The 23,260-nt window shown below is 40.6% G+C and overlaps 1 protein-coding gene across 1 annotated transcript in view; it reads right to left on the reverse strand.

The window, feature by feature from the left end:
- Positions 1–3,759: 3,759 nt before the first annotated feature.
- Positions 3,760–23,260, reverse strand: part of FAM171B (family with sequence similarity 171 member B) — a 59,698-nt gene continuing 40,197 nt past the window's right edge. Inside the window, exons 4-8 of the mRNA XM_055308550.1 lie at positions 21,303–21,461; positions 18,347–18,517; positions 14,525–14,641; positions 8,783–8,906; positions 3,760–8,533 (exon numbers count right to left, since the gene is read on the reverse strand). Of these exons, the coding sequence (XP_055164525.1) occupies positions 7,189–8,533; positions 8,783–8,906; positions 14,525–14,641; positions 18,347–18,517; positions 21,303–21,461 (1,916 nt within the window). The 3' untranslated portion in view covers positions 3,760–7,188. The remainder of the gene's footprint in view (positions 8,534–8,782; positions 8,907–14,524; positions 14,642–18,346; positions 18,518–21,302; positions 21,462–23,260) is intronic.

Genomic DNA, 23,260 nt, shown 5'->3' on the forward strand with positions numbered 1-23,260 from the left:
CAGGGAAAATGAATTCATGTACCACCCTTACAAGGGTGGGATTTCTGTACCCTAGAGGTCTATGATTCTCCTGATTTTTATTGCCTGGATTTTCTTTTTTTTTTTTAAGATTTTATTTATTTATTCATGAGAATACACAGAGAGGAGAGAGAGAGAGAGAGAGAGAGAGAGAGAGGCAGAGACACAGGCAGAGGGAGAAGCAGGCTCCATGCAGGGAGCCTGACGTGGGACTCGATCCCAGGTCTCCAGGATCATGCCCTGGGCTGAAGGTGGTGCTAAACTGCTGAGCCACCCGAGGTGCCCTGCCTGGATTTTCAATACCAGACATTTTGGGGTCTCATCCTTCCAATACCAGCTCAGCGAGTTGGGTTGCCTAGTGTGGGAAATAGTCCCTTCACTCCTCAAAAGAGAACTACACATTTTGGGGATCCTTCCCAGTTGTGGGGTAGCTACGTCAGCAGTGGGGTCCAGAGCAAGGTCATGTCTTTGCCTCTTTTATTCTTCTTAGTGCATCTCTTGTCTTTTGTTGTGAATATATTGAATTGTTGTAAATACATTGTTCATCTAATTCTCTAGTTCCTCCTTTTCAGAGGAAAAGTATACTATCATTTCCTTACAAGCCGTTAAGTTTGTTGTGTTCCTGAGAAGAGGTAAGTTCAGGATCATCCTACACCACCATCTTGGATCCCTTCCTCCCTAATTTTACTGGTCCTCTTTTTTTATCCAAAACCTGGTGATCCTAATGAAAAAGCACAACAATAATGGCTGTAATAATTCAGTTATCAAAGGCAGCCTTCAAATGCCAGTTAGTTTGCAGTGCTGATCATGAGTTCTTAAATAGAGATACATTTGGTTAACAAGGTTGAAACATAAAAGCAACCCCTTATCACTTAAATTCATCAAATTTAGTGTCAAAAAACAATAATATTTGCCTAGCCTGTGTTTTTCCTCTATACCACCTTATTGAAGTTTTCCATCAGCCATGTAAGGGAGGTACATGAGAAATCTAGATGCCCCACTACTCCTTATAATTCAGAGTAGCTAAAAGAAAAGGACTGATCTCCCCCACTCATCCCAATAATCAGTAATAAACCTAAATGAAAACAAATAGTAACAATAAATTATCTATTAAAGTCCATGTTAATAATTAAGCATTTCTGTATCCAATGGACAAAAATATCTGGATATTGGGGTAAATTTAAGCTGAATAAGTATACTTTTTAAAAATGTTTTCCATGTAAAACAAAAACCTATTTTTCTAGACTAAAATATATAACTATGTAAAATAAAAATTATTCCGAGCTATTTATTCCATGTTGTTTAGCAGCCACAATTACGCTTTTCAACATTGTATGTAAGAAAGGTTTTTTAAGCTTTTCAAGTGGAATAAGCCCAGAGACTCCTGGGAATGTAATTATCTGGTTTGTTTTGAATCAGACTGTGTACAGTTAGTCTAGTGTTTTAATAAGGTCTCTAAGGATTAGAATCAGTCAACATATGAATTATGAAACTTCTAGTCAATCTGAAGTACAGAAAAAAAGGCTAAATAATGTAGGAAATTGGGTGTCCCTACAGGACTGTGATATGTTATTTACAAGTGAGTATAGGTTTGAAAACTAGGAAATGTAAAATTCAATCAGGAAAGGTCACTGAAGGGAAAAAAATATCATATACTTCTCAACTTGTAAACTTTCCCAACAGAAGCAGATAGGTATTTATCTACTAAAGTTGAAAGAAGTGTTATTGCAGTTTTGACAAACCCAGGTAACTTTAAAATGTGATCTCTAAGTTTATCTAATTTAAAAAGAAAATTATCACCATTCTCTGCCTAAGAAATTGGCCATATATATTTTAGTGAAAATTTTTTTCCATCATTTGCAACTTTTGGTATTTCACATTTTAAATTGATTATAATCAATGTATTTATTTCTAGATGACTTTTTTCTAATCAAACTCTGAAAATGTTTTTATTTTTAAAAAAAAACCCAGTTGGACAGAAGTCCACAGACCCAAAATAAAGGAAAAAGAGAAGAAAGTCAAGGAAATAATTTATTTTGATGGAGCAAACAAATCCAAATTTAAGATAATAGAAGAGTTCTCAAAAGAATTTAACCCCACAGTTGATTCAGAGAGAGCTTATGATAGAATTAATCTATCTCCCTGGAAACTGTACTAGAGAAATCTACCTATAAAAAGGCCAAAGTGATTTTGAGAATCCTTGATAAAGCAGCACTGTGGTATAGTTTTAACTAGTGCTATATCAACAGCATGTAGTTTAGGGAAAGGTCTTTAATTAGCTGATAAGTAAATCGCTTCTGATAAATTCATTTAAAAATCTAGCTCCATCCGACTATCTTTCCTATAGTTCTTACCTATTAGTCTTCCCCTATTAATTTCCCTTCTGAGATGAGAATGTGATGACTGGCTCATGAACATCATCTGTTTGGCAACCATGTTTCTGATCGTGATTTTTGAAACCTATTTTCTATTATAATCAGTTCCATGTGAGCTTGGATGAGTCCAGAAACTACATTATTTCTGTTAAGACTCTAGGCTATCCGAGTGGGAGACCAGGCCCTGGAACAGAAGTAGCCACGCAGCCTGGCTTCCATTCTACAGGGATCCAAATGGGAGTGTCTATCTCAAACAACAGTGCTGGGGTCATAATCTGCACTGTATCTGTAAGTGGATTCAGGGCCCAATTCCCATTAGAACTAACCACAGATATTTCTACTACCATATTAATTTATGTAAATTATACAAAATGTCTGAAAACACAGCAGCCAAGCTAATGGCTCTAAAAAGTATCCTAGGGGTGCTTGGCTGGCTCAGTCGGTAGAGCATGCAACTCTTGATCTCAGGGTTTTAAGTTCAAGTGCACATTGGGTATAGAGATTACTTGAAAATAAAAAAATATGGGCACGTGGGTGATTCTACTGGCTGTGTCTGACTCTTGATCTCGGCACAGGTCTTGATCTCAGGGTTGTGAGTTCAAGCCCTGTGTCTGGGCTCCACCTTGGGCATGGAGCTTACTTAAAAAATAAATAAAATTAAAGTAAATTAATAAGAGGTATTCTAAAAGCCCAAAATACAAACTGCCTGAACTTGAGTATGGTTCAATTAGGTGAGCAGAAGGGCTCTTGAAGGAGATCTAGCACTCTAAGTGTGAACAGCCTTTGTGTGATTATATTGTGTTAGGTTTAAAGTCCAAATACTTTAAGTGGAGGTGGGGAGAGGATATTGTATCATTTTCTCACTCAGGTATTTTGAGTACCACAATTTTATTTTACATTCTATCACATTATCTTAACAAGTCTTTTCATTGAATGGAAAAATAATTTGTCTATACTCAGCTTTAACAGTAAAAACGTGAACTTTGGAGAATATGAAATACAAAGAGAAATCAAGTTTATTATATAAACAAAGGGTATGCAAATAATATTTATTTTGCCACCGGGAGTGTAATAATGGAAAAAGTAATCATTGATTATTTATTAGATTAAATGACAGTTTAGGCAGGAATTTTTTTGTAGTTTACCCAAAATTAAAGAATATATTAAGGGGATGCCTGGGCGGCGGAGTTGGTTGAATGTCCGACTCTTGGTTTCCACTTGAGTTGTGTTCTCAGGGTCATGGAATCAAGACCGGAGTCAGGCTCCATGCTCAGCATGGGGTCTCCTTGGGATTGTCTCTCCCTCTCTCTATGCCCCTCCCTCCCCTCTAAAATAAGTAAAAAAAAAAAAAAAAAAGCATCAAGGACATTTTTAGATTTATTATCTTTAATGAACTATGTTTAACATTTTACAAATCTTCAGATTGTTACAGTTTTCAGCAGTGAATATAGTAATAATGGCAATAAATACAGTGAAATGTGAGATTCCTCTGTTGAAATACAAAAGATAGAAATACTTAAAAACAAGAGGGCAATACGTCAACTTAGGGTCTGAGATGGAAATCAGCATGGTCAAATTCTTTTCGGTGCCAATACATGGGTGAACGCGGGACTCATTCCCTACAAGTGAATACGAACTTTGAGCTTCACCTTTGTGGGAAGTTTTGAGGGACAGTATTTGACCCACGGATTCCTAAAATTCTGTATGTATTGATATCAGAGGATCCAAACACTGAAAGTGATCTGAAAATGATTGCCAAAGCAAAGAAGTGCTTTTATTCCTCAACATTTGTGACCTTCGTGGTATACTGCATATTATAAAAGGGTGTAAACCCTATTCAACTGCATAAATGCCATAAAAATTGATTTTATAAAGTCTCAAGATCATAATATGTATTCAAAAATACATATAGCTGTGCTTTAGTAAACGAATCCATCAGTTAATTGAGGGATAATTTTGCTTTTAAGATATATCCAAAGTATATACAAAGGATCCACAAATGTTAACAATTTGTGATCAAAATTCCCAAGAGTTACATTTGCAAAAAACTGTTGGTTTTCCATTTAAAAATTTAAGAAAGTTGTGAATACCGTAGGCTTATTATTACTTGGGTTAAGAAAAAGTAGATGGCTTCAGCTTTTTAACAGGAAATTTGTGAACTACTCACAAACGAGAAGTTACACATTTTTGATCATTAGAAAAGGTAAATTGCCGATACTTCCCCATTGAGAACAGAATGTGCAGCGTATAAAAGAAAGTAAGATTTTATCCTGAAACCAAAAAAATTTCTAGCAAAGACCCTGGGGATACATCTTCTCGTTTCCTTTATAGGAGAATGAGTACGTGGCATAGTTGAACGGTATACCCTTCTATCGTGTGTATTCCATTACCGAGCTAAAAGGTGGAACAGTTTTATTTAAAGGAAAATATAAACTTAATATATCGAAGTACAACATTTTACTCTATAGTTTCTAGCTTCATTCCACCATAATTCATCAATATAAACTGGATCCAAAAAAAAAAAAGCAACCCACAAGCGTTACCTGCATGCAAAATTCATTGTTCCAACATGAAATGCGAGGTCTGTATTTTTTAATGAACAAAAACTGCACATCCGCTTAATTTGGCCAACAGAAAGAAAACGCACATTAAAGAAAGATGCAATCATATCCTTCCGATAAAGCAAGTCTGTATCAAAGGCACTTCAGCAGAGCACTAACTCCATAACCTTTTCCAAGTCATCGTCGTGTATGCCTCTTTTAATGCCTCTTTCTGTACACAAATAAGAAACCTCCTCCTCAAAAAACTAAACCTAGGTATTACCCCAAATATTTCTCTCTTCTACGGATCGGGTAAAATATGGCAAACTTTTACCTAGGTTTTTAGGTTCTTTGGGTTAATACAGAAAGGAGTATGATCTGACAGATTTGGTGTTATAGGAAAAACTGAAGTAATTCTAGGAAAAAACTGGCTGAAGTCTACTATCCTGGGGGGGGGGGGAAGCTGTTGTCTTTCATGGACTATCCAGGTGTAATTTGACTAATGCTAATAGGACCGACGTTGATTCTCTCAACTTGTTGATGCGCCTTGGTTGTCTATGTTGAACGAACACGGGTTCCCATGTTGAATAGAAGAAGATGAGAAAGAAAGTCATTTAGTTTTACTTTTCCTCCCAAGGAAAGGGGAAGCTGCTTCAGATATTTGCCTTCATGGACATTTTAAGAAAAATGGGATGAGTTGATTTTAATTAACAAAGAGCTTTATTTTTAGGACGTATGAATGATGACTCAGAGTTGAAGACAATTATAATTAAAAACAGCTGTTGAGTGTGTATTCATTCTGAATCCTTTGCTACGATGAAAAGGACATGAATATATTACTTCTAAAACTAGAAAGAAATTTGCAAATGCTAAAAGTGATTTTAAAAAGACTTTTTTTAAAGATTTTATTTATTTATTCATGAGAGATGCAGCGGGGGAGGGAGAGAGAGAGAGAGAGAGAGAGAGAGAGAGAGAGAGAGGCAGAGACACAGGCAGAGGGAGAAGCAGGCTCCATGCCGGGAGCCCGACGCGGGACTCGATCCTGGGACTCCAGGATCACGCCCTGGGCCGAAGGCAGATGCTCAACTGCTGAGCCACCCGGGCATCCTTAAAAAAGACTTTTACTTCTCCATTAAACTGAAACATTTTCTAAAACATCTTTTATGAACGTCAAGAGAAAAACATCTGGATACATACCTAATATTCTGAAGGTGTTTTTGAGTCTCAGGGAAATAGAATTTCTTTTCCTGCTTGTCGACATTAAAAAAAATAATAAATGTTTATTTCCTTTAGTTTCACATATTTTGTTAATAAACTGAAAGGTCTTAATGAACACAAAAGTATTAACTTTTAAATGAAGTTTAAAAGTCTTTAAACAAGTGAACTGGGGGTGGGGGGAGGAATAGAAAAAAATATCTTAAAGCTAATTTTAGCCTACATGTACCAGTGACTGTTAAATTCAAAATTCAAGATACGGTGTTTGATTGTTTTTTTGTTTTTTGTTTTTTTCAGATTGATAAAAGTTTTCCTTGACGGCTAAGCTCATTTCACTATAGAAGCAGGGAAAAAAAGAAAATTCAGGATGACTTATATGTAACAAGTTAACCCCTTATCATTTATTCTGTGAAGTCATATCCCAAACAACCAAAGAGCTGGTATTTCCCTCTCTGACAACCGAGTTGCTTCTTGCCCATCTTGCAGGAGTTAAGATTCGTTTGGGGGGTGACACACATGCTGTTCACACAAAGGAGGGAATCGTGGTTGGCCTTTACATTCTAGGGCAACATCAATTCAAAACACGTGTGGTTACTTCCACCTGCAGGCAGAGGAGCACACGGGGCAGTGTTTTACGGCGACGCTGCCCGGAGCGCAGCTGCGGTCCCGAAGGGTCCGCGGGGGCAGCATCGAGGCAGAGGCCACCTTGGGAGTACACGCTTCACGGTTATTCTTAAGAGAGGGCTACGTTGGCTACGTAAGCAACATCTTCAGAGAACTAACGTCTTGAAACTATTTTACATTTTGAACTCCTGGATCCTTCCAATTCACCCCGCAAAAATAAACAAACAGGCCAGAAAAAGCATCCCTTGGTATCTCCGTCTGTCATCAGTGAACTGCCAGTTTAGTATTTACTCCCCTTGAGACGTGTCCAGGGCCCACGGGATGGCTCAGCCTCCACGTCCTCGGAGGCTCACCCAGCAATGTGCAGGAAGCGAGACCAAGCGAGGCGGCAGGGACACGGCCACCCTCGCGACGGGCTAATTTATGGGAATCAGGGGGCGTTCCTCTCGCCTCTTCCAGATGTTAGTCTTGCTGTCTCTTTTGGCTAGTGCTGGTCTGCCCCTTCTTCTGGTGGGAGATATACTGGCCTCAAGGTCTTCGACGGTGCTTCTCCTTCCCGGAGACTCCTCCCCGGGGTGTTCCAGGATGGCTCCACTCCCTGCATCGAGGATGTGCCTTAACGCTGGGTCCTCGGGGGAACACACGGTAGTCCCACTCTCACTACTGCTCAGGTCTAAATCTTCTAAGTAAAGGATCTTAGGCTGATGCATGCTCTTGATGAAAGTCTTCTCCCTCTCGAGCTTTCTGCTTGAGTGGTGCTCATTCATGTCCACCCCAGAGTCCAAACTCGTGTCGTTGCTCTGGGCTCTCTTGCCCTTTTTCAGGTCTATAAAGGAATGTCTCACTTGTGCGACCGGTTTTCCATCGAGAGACACAAACCACGCTCTGGGATGCGGGGACGGCTTTCCCCTGGACAGCTCCAGGAGGGTCTGCTCCGAGATCCCCTGCAGCTCTGATGAGAAGGGAGTCATCACAACAGCCTCGTTCAGCGTTCCAGGAACAGAAACAGATTCGAGTAAGCTGCTGGAATACCGGCTCCAGTCGGAAGTCTGGGATGGCAAGCTCTGCTGGCCTTCCAGGGGGATATTTTCTTCCCTGGCGTCTGGGGGCTGTGCATGAGAATGCACCGGCATTTTGGGTAACGTCTGTGTGAAACTCTCCCTACTGACCGGTTCCATCAACTGGCCATAGACCAGCTGTCCCTTTCGTGGCAAAGTGGCTGACTTGGCCGTAGGTAACTGCTCGGGAGTGGCGAAAAGGTCCGACGTTTGAAGGATGGCAATGGGTTGGCTGTAGATATGCATAAGCTGTTCGGGGATGTGGGAATGTCCATATCCCTCTTCCTTACCTGTGAGATACCGCTTTTCCTCTTGAGCCTCACCTAGAGATGAAGCCAGATTGCTGTTAATATGTCTTGGCTGTTTGGACCCTACGCTGGGCTCCAAAGACTGTGCTGGGCTCCTCGAGTAACTGTTTGGATTGGCGGATAGAAATGAAACATCCTCATTGTAGATCTTAAAATTGTCCCGAGTCTTTACCGTGGAAACTCTTTCTTCCGCTTCTGCCTTCGATGGTTCCTTTTTCTGAGGGCTATAGGAGTTGTTTTTGGCATTAAATAACTGTGACTTGTCCTCAGCTTTTAACGCGACTTTGACCGAACTGATGTGATTTATGTGTGTTGTTGAAGTTGTCTGGTCTCTCTTGAGTACTTCGAGTTTAGTGATATTTCTTTCTCTTTTCTGTGGAGTACCACACTTATCCCTAGAGTAGAAGAGGTGGCAAAAAGTGTTTAAAACTTATGATCTAGAAGATTCATTTTTTTTTTAAGAATGTCAAGATACGTGTGTATATAGGCAATGCCACTGTTGAGTCTATCCACTTTTATTTCAATCTACATATTGAAAAGATCCAAGTACTGACTTTCATAGACTTTGTGATTCCCAGAACACACAGACATGATGCTGTAATTGGATAGTTTTCTGTGTTTATACATATTAGTATTTTTCTTACCTGCAATAACAAAGAAGTACAGCAAAGAATCCAATGACAATGACGATTGTTCCTCCTAATATGGCTGTGAGAAACACCGTGTGGTAAGCAGTTATGTCCCTTGAGTCTCCATTTATACCTGAACCTAAATGGTTCAATATAAACAAATGGAGAAAATACATTATTTTAGATCAAATTTTCAACCGGGTCCTATTCTGGGAAAGGCGTATGTGTACGCAGTTGTGTTTGGTGGTTCCCATCCCAATGGCGGGCTTCCCTATGGGTGGAACTATGTTCCCTACGTTTTGGGCTTCATCAGTTGACTTGTGCTCAATGAAATGTGAGCACCTTAACTGAGGCTGCATGACACGGCCCTGCCATCTTGCTGAGATCCTCTAATTATGGACAGTGTATCCCAAAGTGCTGCTCCTCCATCAGCCTATACGTTCTGGAAGGAGAACAAATGATGCACAAAACCAGGCCAAGCCCAACAGTCTTCACATTGGCTTCCAGGCCAGACAGTGAGGGAATTTGCTTCAAGAGGCAGCAAAACTGACCCAAGTTGTACGGTAGCAAAATATCTGGTGGAATAAAGTAGGAGAAAATATTTCTGTGCAAAGAGGTTTTAGAATAGAATGTTAGTAGGGAGGGTCGACTCATTAGCTATATGCAATTTATTATTTTTTTAAAGATTTTATTTATTTATTCATGAGAGACACAGAGAGAGGGGCGGAGACACAAGCTGAGGGAGAAGCAGGCCCCATGCAGGGAGCCCGACGTGGGACTCAATCCTGGGTCTCCAAGGTCACGCCCTGGGCCGAAGGCAGGAGCTAAACCCTGGGCCACCCAGCCATCCCAGCTATATGCAATTTAAAAATAAGTTATTTTTAAAGATTTTATTTGAGAGAGAGAGAGAGACAGAGAGAGCACAAAGGGAGAGGGAGAAGCAGACTCCCCGCTGAGCAAAAAGTCTGACCTGGGGCTCGATCCCAGGACCCCAAGATCATGCTCGGAGCTGAAAGCAGACACTTAACCAACCGAGCCACCCGGGAGCCCCTAAAGAGATGTTTTAAAGATACATTCAAAACAATTTGCCAAGGTAAGTAGGTAAGAAAGAAAGAATCCAAATGTGGGGGACTTGAAGGATTCGGGGTTTGCTCTTCCTTCAGCCTGGCCTGCAGATGGAGAAGATGCCACGCAGAAGCACAAAGGACCGTCTACCTTCCCGTGTGAGAATTCGGATACCCGCTGCGGCCGTCGTCAGCCGAACCGCAGTAAAGGCAGGTTAGTGCACAGGGGCGATCAGCTGCAGGCTATTAAAGATTCTGCAGTAAATAAAGGCAACTAATGAGGAGGCAGCCAGTTTTAGCGTCACTAAGACGGCCCCCATGTACCACAAGGCTACCGATCGTTCTCAGCCCGAGCCTAGGACGTGCTCAGGACGATAAGATGACGAGAACGATGAGACAACTGGTTTTCTAGCAACCTCTGCCGTGAGAAATGTCCAGAATGAGGCTTTCAGCTTCACCAGGGACACCAGGAAAGACTGAGGATCACAAGGTCTTCAGATCCTTTAGCTTTTGCATCATCTAATTTGATAAAAATAAAGTACTAATGGAAGTCGTACGGGTTTGGGAGAAGCAGTGTTTGGTTATGCAACAAACTCTGGAGCCAGAATCCTAGGCTCACTCTTCTTTTTTAAGAGAAACTTAATAGTAAAGTTTAATTTTCTTTAAATTTATACCTTTCTCCCACCTTCCTCCCTCTCTGGGGAGGAACAGAAAGCTCCCCCCCCCCCCATGCAGGAGACTTCATGTATAAAGCCTGATGTGGTGGGGAGGAAGGAGGAAAATACTACCGACAGAGGGGAAGAAGGTATGTGCTGCTACCTTAGCCTTCAGATCCCCCGCCCCCATCCCCACGTGACCCTTTAGCGATGAGGAGCCTTTAGGAAACATCCCTGGGACTTCACGTGAGTGTAGAGCAAGCCCTTCCTCTAGAGAAGCACCCAAACCCCAACATCACCATTTATTTCTCTGTAACTTTCTCCTTTTTTTTTTTTTTCTTGGGCAAATGGTGTCTCGGTTCCTGTCAGGTCTCACCTACGGGGGTTGTTGCAAGGATTGAAAAGGTAGCACAGGTGCTCAGCACATGAGAAGCAGTCGGAAGGTGTCCGCTGTAGGAACACCACTGCTGCTGAATGAAACTGGAAGGTCATGCAAGAACAGGCCACACTTTCCTACACAGCCGGGAAGTGATAACAAAGGGCTCATCGTGTCTGATGGACAACCAGGGGCCGCGCTGAGCAACAGGGCATTCCTTCAAAGAGAAAAGAAAAAGGGGAACAGTTCTATCTGCAGATCCTTACTCAGGATCCAGAGCTGCAATGGAGTGAAGTTTGAGAATAACTGGGTGAAACTCAACTTCTCCTAAGGGCACATGAACATATGTTTCCCCAACAGAGTGGCGCTAACAGTTTTTCACTGCACAGGATTCCAATGGAACACTGTTTTGGAAATGTGATGCTGATACTGTTGGGTTTCCCCCAAAATTTTATATGTATGACAATAGCAAAAAGTACGCATCTGTGTTTGTGTGCATGTGCCTGCGTGCCTAAAAAGAGAAAGGCAGAGAATTATATTTTCACTTAAATATATTTGAAAATGTGTATTTAAAAACAGTCGCAAGTACCTGTTTATTAAACTCTACTATAGCAATCTATGAAAAACTACTTGATTTTAATTTCTTCTACTTATTTTCCAAGGAATTCTGGAATTCTGTTCAAGATAAATTTAAAAAAAACAGATTTAGTATATTATCAACCGAATTTTAAGTAAAGTAGCTCTAGCACAACAGACACTAGTCCATCAGAGGACCAATTTTGATTTTACAAAATGTGATTTTACTCACAATCTAAAATTGGGGGGGAGGGGGATATTAGAGATCATCATACGCAACTCCTCAATTTAGAAATAAGAAAACTAATATTAAGATGGGTAAGTACCTGTTTTCAAGCTCAGCCAGATATTTACTGGCAAAGCCAGAGCTACAATAAAGCTACCTATATTTCTAGTATAATGTTCATCTGACCGTGATGCACTTGCAGGTGGATTTTTCAAAAGCATCACCAGAAGCTACTTAATTCACACTAAATGGGAATCCCACACTTGCAGTTTAGTACTCTGATTCACACAAAAGCTCTTCTGACATATAAGCTAACACAAAACTTCCACCTGCTTTAGAAAATTATTTAGCTTTTATAATTCATAGTCATCTTTTATAAATTGGTTTCAGGCATATTTATATATATAAGAACTTTAATGTAATTTATATATATATATATAACGTAATTACATGTAATTTGATAAAATGTAATTATATATAATTACATTATATGTAATACTATTACAGTATATGTATATGCAATAGTATATGTAATACTATTATATGTAATACATTTACAATATATGTAATATGTAATAATGTAATTATATGTAATTTAACTTTAATGTAATTTATGTATATATATATAGATTATATATATATATATGAAATGAAAATGTTCCTTAGGTTATTTTATTAGAAGTGAAATCACTTGGATTTAGTTGAAGTATTAAATATTAATTGCTCTTATTCATCGATATTTCATTACAGTCGCAAATCTAGAATGAAATAAGGACAGACAGCTGGCACGACTGCAGGATATTTTGCATCATGAAGAACAAAAGTAAGCACCCTCTGGTTTCTGAATAAATAATCTCATAAGCACAAAGTTCAAACAAAAACCGGGACAACATCCCTGTTATGATCCTTGATCATAATGGTTAAGGGCTCATGTTTCTTCTATCAGAATACTAAATTTTGGGGATCGCTGGGTGGCGCAGCAGTTTGGCGCCTGCCTTTGGCCCAGGGCGTGATCCTGGAGACCCGGGATCGAATCCCACGTCGGGCTCCCGGTGCATGGAGCCTGCTTCTCCCTCTGCCTGTGTCTCTGCCTCTCTCTCTCTCTCTCTCTCTCTCTCTGTGACTATCATAAATAAATAAAAATTAAAAAAAAAAGAATACTAAATTTTGGTTTCACTAAAATAAGAAAACATCTCGTTACCTGGCATGGTTTAAAATTCAGAGGTTGCCAATATAAAATGAAAAAGAAAAGAAACTATTAAAAAAGACATTTTCAGAAAGAACTGAGACCCTTCAAATTATTAACAGGCAGCCATATAGTTAGAGGCTAGAATGCTGCAGAGGAACGAACGAACGTATGTAAAACGTCACCCACATCCTAGGTCAGGGGGTGCAGGGGGCTGTCCCCGACCAGCACAAAACAGCCAGGGTGCAGCTGCCTCTCAGCCAGGAGCCAAGACCCTCAATAAACCAAAGGAAATCTCTTGACACGTGATGAAAGATGTAGGAACTGGGCGGCCCGGGGGGCTCAGCGGTTTAGCACTGCCTTCAGCCCAGGGTGTGATCCTGGGGTCCCAGGATCAAGTCCCACGTCGGGCTCCAGGCATGGAGCCTGCTATTCCCTCTGCCTGTGTCTCTGCCTCTCTCTCTCTCTCTCTCTCTCTCTCTCTTTCTCTGTGTATTCTCATGAATAAATAAATAAAACATCTTTAAAAAAAAAAAAAGATGTAGGAACGACACACACATTCAACCCTCACGCTCCCCCAACGCTTCACTAAAGTGAAGGTTTTGCTTTGTTTTGTTTTGATAAATAAACCAACTCACAGGTTAAAGGAGAAAAGGAAAATGAGATAAAAGAGCAAGAAGATGCCGAAGGCTGCAAAGTGGGTTTAGCAAAGCCGGCAACAGGGAAAGCCAAGAAGCAACTCAGATGATGCCTTCGAGCGCCCAAAAGGCCCGTCAAGCGGTAGCAGGCCCATGCTGTCACCAGTCTGCACCAGCACAGGTTAGAAGACCTTATGGCATGTGACATCCAAGTATTTTGGGAGTTTGAGAGGTTTATATGACTCAAGATGCAAGTGTGATTTCCTTACAAAAAATCCTATAGATAATCTGACAGCGTGTTAAATCCAGGAAAAATAAAATACTCATTTGTCCTAGAATATGAACAGATCATTGCCAGTGGACAAGTCTTAGTCTTCGCCCACCTTCAGTTCCGATGTCACACCAAACTTCACGTGGGGTATCACATGTCCTATCTTAAAAACAGTACAGGATCACTATTTTTCAACAGCCCCTACCCCAGGGGAGAGCTCAAGACCCAAGTCTAGGCCAACCTAATTCTTCATCCCTAAAACAAGGGAACAGTGTTAGGAAAAGACTGCAAAACGTAGTCAGCCACATGCACAGCAGCAGTCTTCCAAAGACAGTCAAGGAGGCCTGCTGCCTTGGTTCCCTAGGATCCTTGCCTTTTAGAATCTAGTTCTTCAACCTTCCTTGGGATCCTATGAACTCTCTATATCCTAATACATTCCATGTAATTATCCAAGATCTGTTCCTGTTGCTCGCAACCCAAGGCTCTAACTGATGTGGGTTGAATCCTTGGAAAGTTAAGACATTTGACTTGAACAAAAATCTATACTTTACAGATTCATCAGACATCATAGGTATAAAGGACCTTAGAGTTCACTGAGCTTAATCTTTTCCTAAAGCTGAGATCAAGAGACTAGAAGCTTTTACTAGCATTATCTGGTTGGTAAGTGGCAATGTTTAGAATAAAATCAAGACCTGGTGATATCAATTCCAGTTTGACTATGTGGATTTTTTTTTCAAATTACTTTTGTTTCATCTTTACAATACCTCTAGTTCCTGGAAGTGGAGCTGCTATCCAATAACCCAAATGTGGGGCATCATACGTCCAAATTAAGTGATTATTATATGCCTTGACTGTTCCCCGGCCATGATTCACCCAAGCACCTAAAATGGCAAGTAAAAAATACCAATCAGTTAGATTATATATCTTCAGCACTGATAGATAGGAGTTTGCTGACGTTATGTATAGAATACTTTGTAGGACTCTTCCAAAAATCATGAAAACGCTGGAAATACATTATCATGGGATAATATACATTATATATTATATCATAATACAGTGCATATTGGGGCACCTGGGCGGCTCAGTTGGTTGAGCATCCAACTCTTGGCTTTGGCTCAGGGTATGATCTCAGGGTTTTAAGATAGATCCCCACGTCAGGCTCTGCACTCGGCGTGGAGTGTGCTTGAGCTTCTCTCTCTCTCCCTCTCCTACCTCTCCCCCATGTTCACACGTGTTCTCTCTCTCTAAATAAATAAGCAAAATCTTCAAAATATACGTATAGTGCATATTATAATACCTATAATAGAATGGTTTGAATGTTTGTTATGACTAAAGGAAATAAAATCATTATAAATAAACTAAGAAAGGACACATATTTGGGAAAATTATGATGCTCCAAATAATGTTTAAATTGGGCATATTGGGATAAGTCATAAGGATGTGAATAGTGAAATCCAAATTTATGAGTAAGTGATTATTTGTCACCTGTCCTGGAATTCTGATTAAACGCATAATGTTTGCTTTACGGTCTCATTAATTTTTTATTAAATACTCTTCCGGTCTATTACTGTGGGCATGGCTCTTTTAGAACCAGATTCTTAAGAGTATTTTTAAAGATGCGATCTGATCTGGGGTGCTTGGGTGTCTGGGTCGGTTAAATGTCCAACTCTTGATCTCAGCTCAGGTCTTGATCTCAGGGTTGTGAGATCAAGCCCTGCACTGGCCCAGGGTGGAGCCTACCTAAAAAAACAAAAATTAAAAAAATAAATTACATGCTATCTGATCTAATAAAATGCTATCCATAGAGAAAAGAATTCAGTAAAACCCAGATCTTTCATAAAGTTCAGCATGACAAAGCTTTTTAGAAGTTCAGTGTACATTTGTACACTGGTTTATCAATGCACAGTAAATCTACAACATGTAAAACAGTGTTTTTAATAAGGAAGACAAACTTGATGGAAATGGACCAACTTATTGGTTTTTAAACAGTCACATTAAAATTCAGCATTACCTATATCTGATAGATGAATGCAAAAAACTTGTTACTGGAAGGTACATTAGAGACAAAGGCCTTTGTCAGGATGAACAATCATAAATCAGAACTCAAAACAGATATTCTTTGAAGTGTTTTAAAACAACTCCTTTATTCAGCAAATTAGGAAACTCAGGCCCAAATAAATGATTTGTTCAGAATCACACTGCTGGTAAATGGACTAGACTCTGGGACTTAGAGCTTTTAATCTAATGATTATAATATACTATATGTGGTCGTAGACCCTAGTCCTGGCACAGAGCTTCTAAAATCATTGGAGTTTTCTTGTGATAAAAGATGGAAAGGGTGCTTCCTGTGGTTCCTAACAAGCCACTTTCAACCACACCTGAGTCTATATTAACCAGGTGATTTTTGGAAAGTCCCCTGGGAGGGAGGGGGGTGCTAGTTGCCAGGGAAACCCCGTGTGATTAGAGGGTTGGAACTTTCACTTTCAGCTCCACCCTACACACTCGGAGAGAGGAGATGGGCTGAAGATTAAGTTCAATCACCAATGGTCAATGACGATGGATCATGTCTATATAATGAATATATATAATATATATAATATATAGAATATATATATTTTATATATAAAATATGTATAAAAATCCCTGAACTACAGGGTTCAGAAAGCAGAGTTAGTCAACACGTGGAGGTGATGGGAGGGTGATGCACCCAGAGGAGAGGATATCCCTTTATATCCTTTAATAATAAACTGATAATCTAGTAAGTAAATTGTTTTCCTGTGAGCTGGTCTAGCAAATATCAAAGTTCAGGAGATGGTCATGGGGACCTCCAATTTCTAGCCACTTGGTCAGAAGCATGGATGACAAACTGGACTTGCAATTGGCCTCAGAGGTGGGGGGTAGGCGACAATCTTGTGGGACTGAGTCCTTAACGTGTGGGATCTGATGCTAATCCCCGGTAGATAGTATGTAAATGGAATAGAATTTTAGGGCACCCAGCTCTTGGAGAACTGCTCGGTGTGAGAAAAACACACCCTGCATTTGGTGACCGGCAATGAAGTACTGAGTGCAGAATTGCACGAAGAGGAGACTTTTTCCCCTACAACTATCTTTTTTACTCATAGTTTCCACTCTCTCTTAAAAACGTGTGTATATTATTATTATCACTTTTTATAGCGAACATTTATTTGGATTTTTTTTTTTTTTTTTGGTTTTGGGTTTGTTTTTTTTTTTCTGACTACCCTTCTAATTACAGTGAAATCTCATTCCAAATCTCCTTTAAAGGTTGATGGGCTCCCTATTTTCAATCCACATTAGACTGGGGCTCCAACATACAACCTTAAGCCTAAAAACCAATCTGTACCTTTTATTCTCTCTCTCTCTCTTTTTTTTAATGAATCTGTACATTCTGTTTGCAGAACACAATGGCTGGTTCTGAGATGGGCGTGAAAACTCCATTCTAAAACTGCAGTTAATCCAAGAGTTTGTGTAATCACTACTAGGAAAGGATCTTCCTTTCCACTGGGCCTTAACCCCGGTGGGTATAAAAGCCTGAGCACTTCCACCCTTCTTGCCACTCTGAAGGTAAATCCTATCCCAGAAAGGTATTAACACGGAGGAAACAGATGAGAGGAATCAAGTCCTATGAAACTGTCTGGGCTCTGTATCTTGACTCACCCAAAACATTTATGGAGCATATCCCTTTTTGGAGGGGGTTACGAGTAACTTAAAGACTCGCATCCTATTTATATAGAGACACAAGAACAATATCAAGAGAAGCAGAGGAGGAAAAAAGTACGTCTACTTAGGAGGCTAAACAACTCAGGGATCAATAACGGTATCTGGGTTTTTTTGTTTTGGGTTTTTTTTTTTTTTTTTTTTTTTTTGAAAATAACCACTCTGTATCTTAATAACATGATGTTATTTATTTTCATGAAATTAACATACGTTTCTCAGATTGCCTTAACCAACCTTGTAGATACAAGTTCATGTTGCCTATCAAGATCCTGAGGGATTATGAGCACTGGGTGTTATTCTGTACATTGGCAAATTGAACACCAATAAAAAATAAATTTAGTAAAAAAAAAAAAGATCCTGAGGGATGTTTAAAAAGGCATGGAGGGTGGGGAGGGGGGGCTGTCTGACTTAGTAGAGCACTTAACTCTTGATCTCAGGATTGTGAGTTTAAGCCCCATGTCCAGCATAGAGCTTTAAAAAAAAAAAAAAAAAAAAAGAAGGAAGGGAATGTGAGTAAATAATGCTATTTTTTAAATGTAATATAATTAATATCATTTTCCCCACAGTTACATTAATCAAAGCGGGGCCAACTTTAGTCATTTTAAAGTACTTAAAATTGCAACATTACTGATTTAATGCTCTACTGAATATAAAACATTTAAATATAAATGACATATTTTAATATATTTTAAATAAGACCCCTTACATTTTAAGGCTGTGATAAACATTAAAGGTTGCCAATTATACCTCAATAAAGCTGAAAAAAAATTTAACAGTAATACAGAAACATATTTCTTAGATCAAACATTCAAAAGGGAAATATTCAACACGTTTTCACGTAGCTTACATACCTATGTCCATATCAAACGTCCAGGCAGGTACGTGATCCCCTGCACTTACGCCATTTGTATGTAGAAGCGGGAGAGACACTTGAATAGAGCCATCTACCTTTAATTCTTTTCCTCCGGAATATATTTTCACACATACTGCAGCAAGAGGAGTCAATTCAAGGCTTTCAAAACCTAAAAAGGAAGACGGTTTATTAAAACCGTATGTACAACACAGGCTGTAGTTACATATTAATAACAAAGCAATACGGGCCTAAGATATCCAATTCCTTTAGTCACCTAGGGTCGCCCATTTCAGTATCAGATAGATACTGGATCCTTATTAAAGAATTTTACAATATATCCTAAGTATAGGTTATACAACCCGACAAATGAATATAAGCCTAGAGACCTAATTCTTTCAGAGTCATGTGATTTAAGGTCACTGGAATCTAATTCAACGTTTTAAAAACCAACAAAACAGGGGATCCCTGGGTGGCTCAGCAGTTTGGCGCCTGCCTTTGGCCCAGGGCGCGATCCTGGAGACCCGGGATCGAGTCCCGCATTGGGCTCCTGGCATGGAGCCTACTTCTCTCTCTGCCTGTGTCTCTGCCTCTCTCTCTCTCTCTCTATCATAAATCAATCAATCAATCAATCTTTAAAAAAAAAAAAAACGAGAACAAAAGCACATGTCACTAGTGTCCTACCCACAGGAAGGTTCTACTGTATTGTGTCCTCAAGGCAGACAGGAGCCTAAAACCCCGTCTCTCCTGCCTCCGAGAGTATCTGCTTCAAGTCCTAGAACCCCAGACCGGGCCCTACTCCTCAGAGTTACCTTGTGTAAAACACATTCTCACTCAAAATGCAAGTTTTCATAGGTCTGACAAACATTAAACAAAATCAGCGATATCGTCAGCTGGTGTAAAGGTAATAAGCTGTGATACACGTCTGATTAACAGCCTCACTGGAAGAATGAATGAAACTTGGACTCCTATGTGTTTACAGCATCACTTAGATTTCAGAGCTTGGAAATTGAGGAAAGTGGGATTAATAGACCTGGTCATACTGTTTGCCTAAGGTCTTATTTAAAGTATGATTATACAGGGATCCCTGGGTGGCGCAGTGGTTTAGCGCCTGCCTTTGGCCCAGGGTGCGATCCTGGAGACCCGGGATCGAATCCCACGTCGGGCTCCTGGTGCATGGAGCCTGCTTCTCCCTCTGCCTCTCTCTCTCTCTCTCTCTCTCATAAATTTAAAAAAATAATAAAAAAATTTTCAAAAAAAGTATGATTATACATATGATTTATAACATGCCTTTTTTTTTAAGATTTTATTTATTTATTCATGAGAGACACACAGAGAGAGAGAGAGAGAGAGAGAGAGAAGCAGAGACCCAGGCAGAGGGAGAAGCAGGCTCCATGCAGGGAGCCCGACGCAGGACTCGATCCTGGGACCCCGGGGTCACGCCCTGGGCTGAAGGCCGCGCTCAACCGCTGAGCCACCCAGGCTGCCCATGGCTTTCTGGGGTGACTGCTTGGACTCCACCCCGACCCCCAGCTCCACGCTGTCAGTGTCTTCATGGGGTCCACGCAGCCGAAGCTGATAAGAGCACCACCTCAACACCACTTGGGATGAGGCCAACTCAACGAGGAAGGAGAGGAGGAGGGTACAAGGGGAAAAGACGACAAGACCATGAGAAGGAGGCCGCTTTAACCACCACGTTCGTGCTCCCGGAACTCCAGGCCTAAGCCATCCAGGACAGGACCACCTGCACCATGTGCCGCCTTAAACTCCAAGGAAAGGAGTGTTTTTGCTCCTGGGTGCACTAGTCCCACTCCCGGAGCCCAACGGGCACGTGCGGCAGGAGCCGCCATATGACACCGTATGTCATATGACCTGATGGATAGAGCACAGGAACACTCCCATCCGACAGCACTGCTCCAGAACTTTTACAATGTCAGCGGAACGCTCGGGATAACGGAAACGTCCAACAAATAATCTCAAAAGCAGGTGGAATGCTGGAAGGGAGGGCATCTAAGGTTCCCTTTTCACTGAAGCGAGAGTCTCGTCCCTATGAAGCCTCCGGGGCAGCGTAAGCCTCCTCGGCCACACGGTCTGCGGGTCCCCCTCTCGCACACGGTTTTATTTGGAGCATCCTGTAACTCGCACCTGGAGAACTCCGGCAGGGATCTTCCATGGGCTTCCTCAAGAAGCTGACCCTGAGATGACAGCTTGGGGGGAAGTCCCCAGTGCTGAGGGGGTAGGGGAGCACAGCGAGCAAGAGGGAAGCCAGCAAAGGCTGTCCCAGGGAACAGACGTGCACTCTTTGTGCTACAATATTTACAATATTGTAAGAATACAGTACGTAGCACGTAGGACACCTCTAAGTGCTAATCGACTGTCACTGCTAAGGCTGCTGGTCCACAGGCTCTTAGCAGTTAAGTTTTTGGAGAATCAAAATTTAACACCATTTTTTAACGGGGTGGGGAGGCAACCCTTCATCATTCAAGGGTCAACTGTTCTAAAATACCTATGTATCATTTTACTCTCAGGAAATATCAAATACGTCAGAAAAACTTCAAATATCAAATACGAATAGAAAAACTTCAAATTGTTTGACCTATAAACTTTTTTATGTCCGACAATTATTCATTAATAATTGACCCGGTAAGACTGAATAGAAGGTCGGATTATAAAAACACGTATATGCTTCTTTCAATCAGATTTTCATTTTTTAGATACATCATTTAACTTGCAAAGTCATACAATGTATCACTATCGTCTATGCCTCCTTTACCTCCTTTGGAAAGAAACATCCTGCACATTAAATTTTCCATTCACCCGATATAAGGTATGCAGCGTATCCTGGTACGACTTTTCTTTCATTGGGTAAAAGGGAATTGCCTCCAAACATCTTAATAAGCAGCCCTACTACGTACTCTTCCTTATGAATACAGATCAGGTAAAAAATGAGATAATACCTGACTTATTGAGGGTAATTCCAGTTGTATACAGGAAATTGTCCACTTTCAAAAACTGTTGTAGGACTGTGAGATAGCCTGTTACGTTGTTAATGTGGTGGTTGTTGGGTAGTTTAATTAAGGCTTTTGAAAACTGAACACTTGGTTGAGATTTGGCATCTGGAAAAAAGGAAACTTCATGAACAAACAGACAAATGCGTATTAAGCAGAGCATCATTGCTTTAGGACGCTTTCACATCTCATAATTATCTTAGATTCAGAACGGAAATAAGTAAGAAATCCTCCTTCCTTTAGATCCCACAAGGAACCTCTACCCGGGAAACCGCTTCATGCTCCTGCACAGAACTTGCCCCTTTTTGGGGGTGTCCCAGTAGGAAACCACATACTGACGTCAGCCCAGATGGTTCACTGGGGTCTCATTTCTGTCACAGGAGTCGAGTTAACGGCGCCTGTCAGAAAGGACTGCAACCGACCAAAAACGGCAGGTATTCGATCCATGAATGTTATTTCATGTTAATAACGTCGACTATCCTTTAATTGAACTCGGTGAGAATACTGATGCTTCCATAATCAATGCATTCTGAACAATTCAGGGCCAACTCTCAAATCAATAAAACTTATCAAAAACATCAACTATCGCTTTGAACCTAAGGTCACTTACTGATAAAGACAGAAGCAAAAAAAAAAAAAAAAAAAGACAGAAGCAATCAGTTAAATCATTAGAATTTTAAATGTAAAGTTTCTAGTTACTTGACAATACATGATAGATGAAACATAAGAAAATTTCTCAAAATCAGTGTATAGTTTACATACGAAGCTAGAAAAATAATACCTGGGAAATAAGGGCTGTAAATAGAAACAACACATTTATATTTTTCTTGTCTGATTAAACTGTTTGAGGCTATAATCTTATACCTTCCAACCCATCGCTTTACAGTTACCAACTACACCTGATCCTTTTAAAATAGGTGTCCTGAGTTTCACATTAATAGAGGCTGAGACATGAAAACGGAATGTAATTCCTGACCCTTCACTGGAATGGGGAAAAAAAAAAAAAAAAAAAAAAAAACCACGTCCATGGACAAAACTGGAATTGGATGGTTAAATTATCCTAGCAACCTTAATTTTGCTGCCACGGCCTTTTAATATCCCTATTCTTAGGCATTGCTTGCTTAAGTCCTGAGAGGTAAAAGGCCACGACACGTGCAACTTCCCTCCAAATGGTTCAGGAAAAAAACAAACAGAGCCAAAGCACACCCAGAGCACGGATACACATGGTAAAGCAGATGGGATCCAGTGTTCTCAACGGGGGAATCGGAGTAGAGGGTCTACAGGGGTGACTTGTCTCTTATTCTTGCAACTTTTCTGTATTTTGAAATTATTTCTGTATTTGAAGTCATTTCAGATACAAAGTCAAAAACTTAAAAAAAATATATATATATATATAATGTGCCTTAATTGTGCCGAAGCCCCCGATTTCTTAACAACTGAAAACACGTACACTAAGTGAAATGTGTGGCTAAGTTTCCCTAAGGTTCTGTACGTTCCTGAGGTTTCTGATGTCTCCTGCTCACTTCACCACAAATACACACAAAACCTAACGCATTTTCCATCGTGCAAACCAGACACCTTTCTGGTCAAATCCTGGAAGAAAACATATAAACACTTTAGGGAAGATGAGGGATTGGGAAGGGGGTCTCCTGCGGGAAGACGGCCGTCCGCACAAACAGCCCGTCCGCGGCTTGGCTTCCTCCGGGCTCACCTCCCAGGGAGATGAGGCGGGAGAAGGAGGTGACTTGTGAGACCTCAAGAGAGCTCCGAGTCCCCACGGGGACGCGCCTCCCCGACAGGTGTCCTCTGTGGCCTCGCGAAATGCAGAGGGCGGCGCGTGCACACGTGCGTACCCGCCTGTTCCTTATATTCTGGGGGAAATTACAATTTGAAGTGGGCTTTGAAGA

Source organism: Nyctereutes procyonoides, unplaced genomic scaffold (assembly GCF_905146905.1).
Source record: "Nyctereutes procyonoides isolate TBG_1078 unplaced genomic scaffold, NYPRO_anot_genome, whole genome shotgun sequence".
NCBI lineage: Eukaryota > Metazoa > Chordata > Mammalia > Carnivora > Canidae > Nyctereutes > Nyctereutes procyonoides.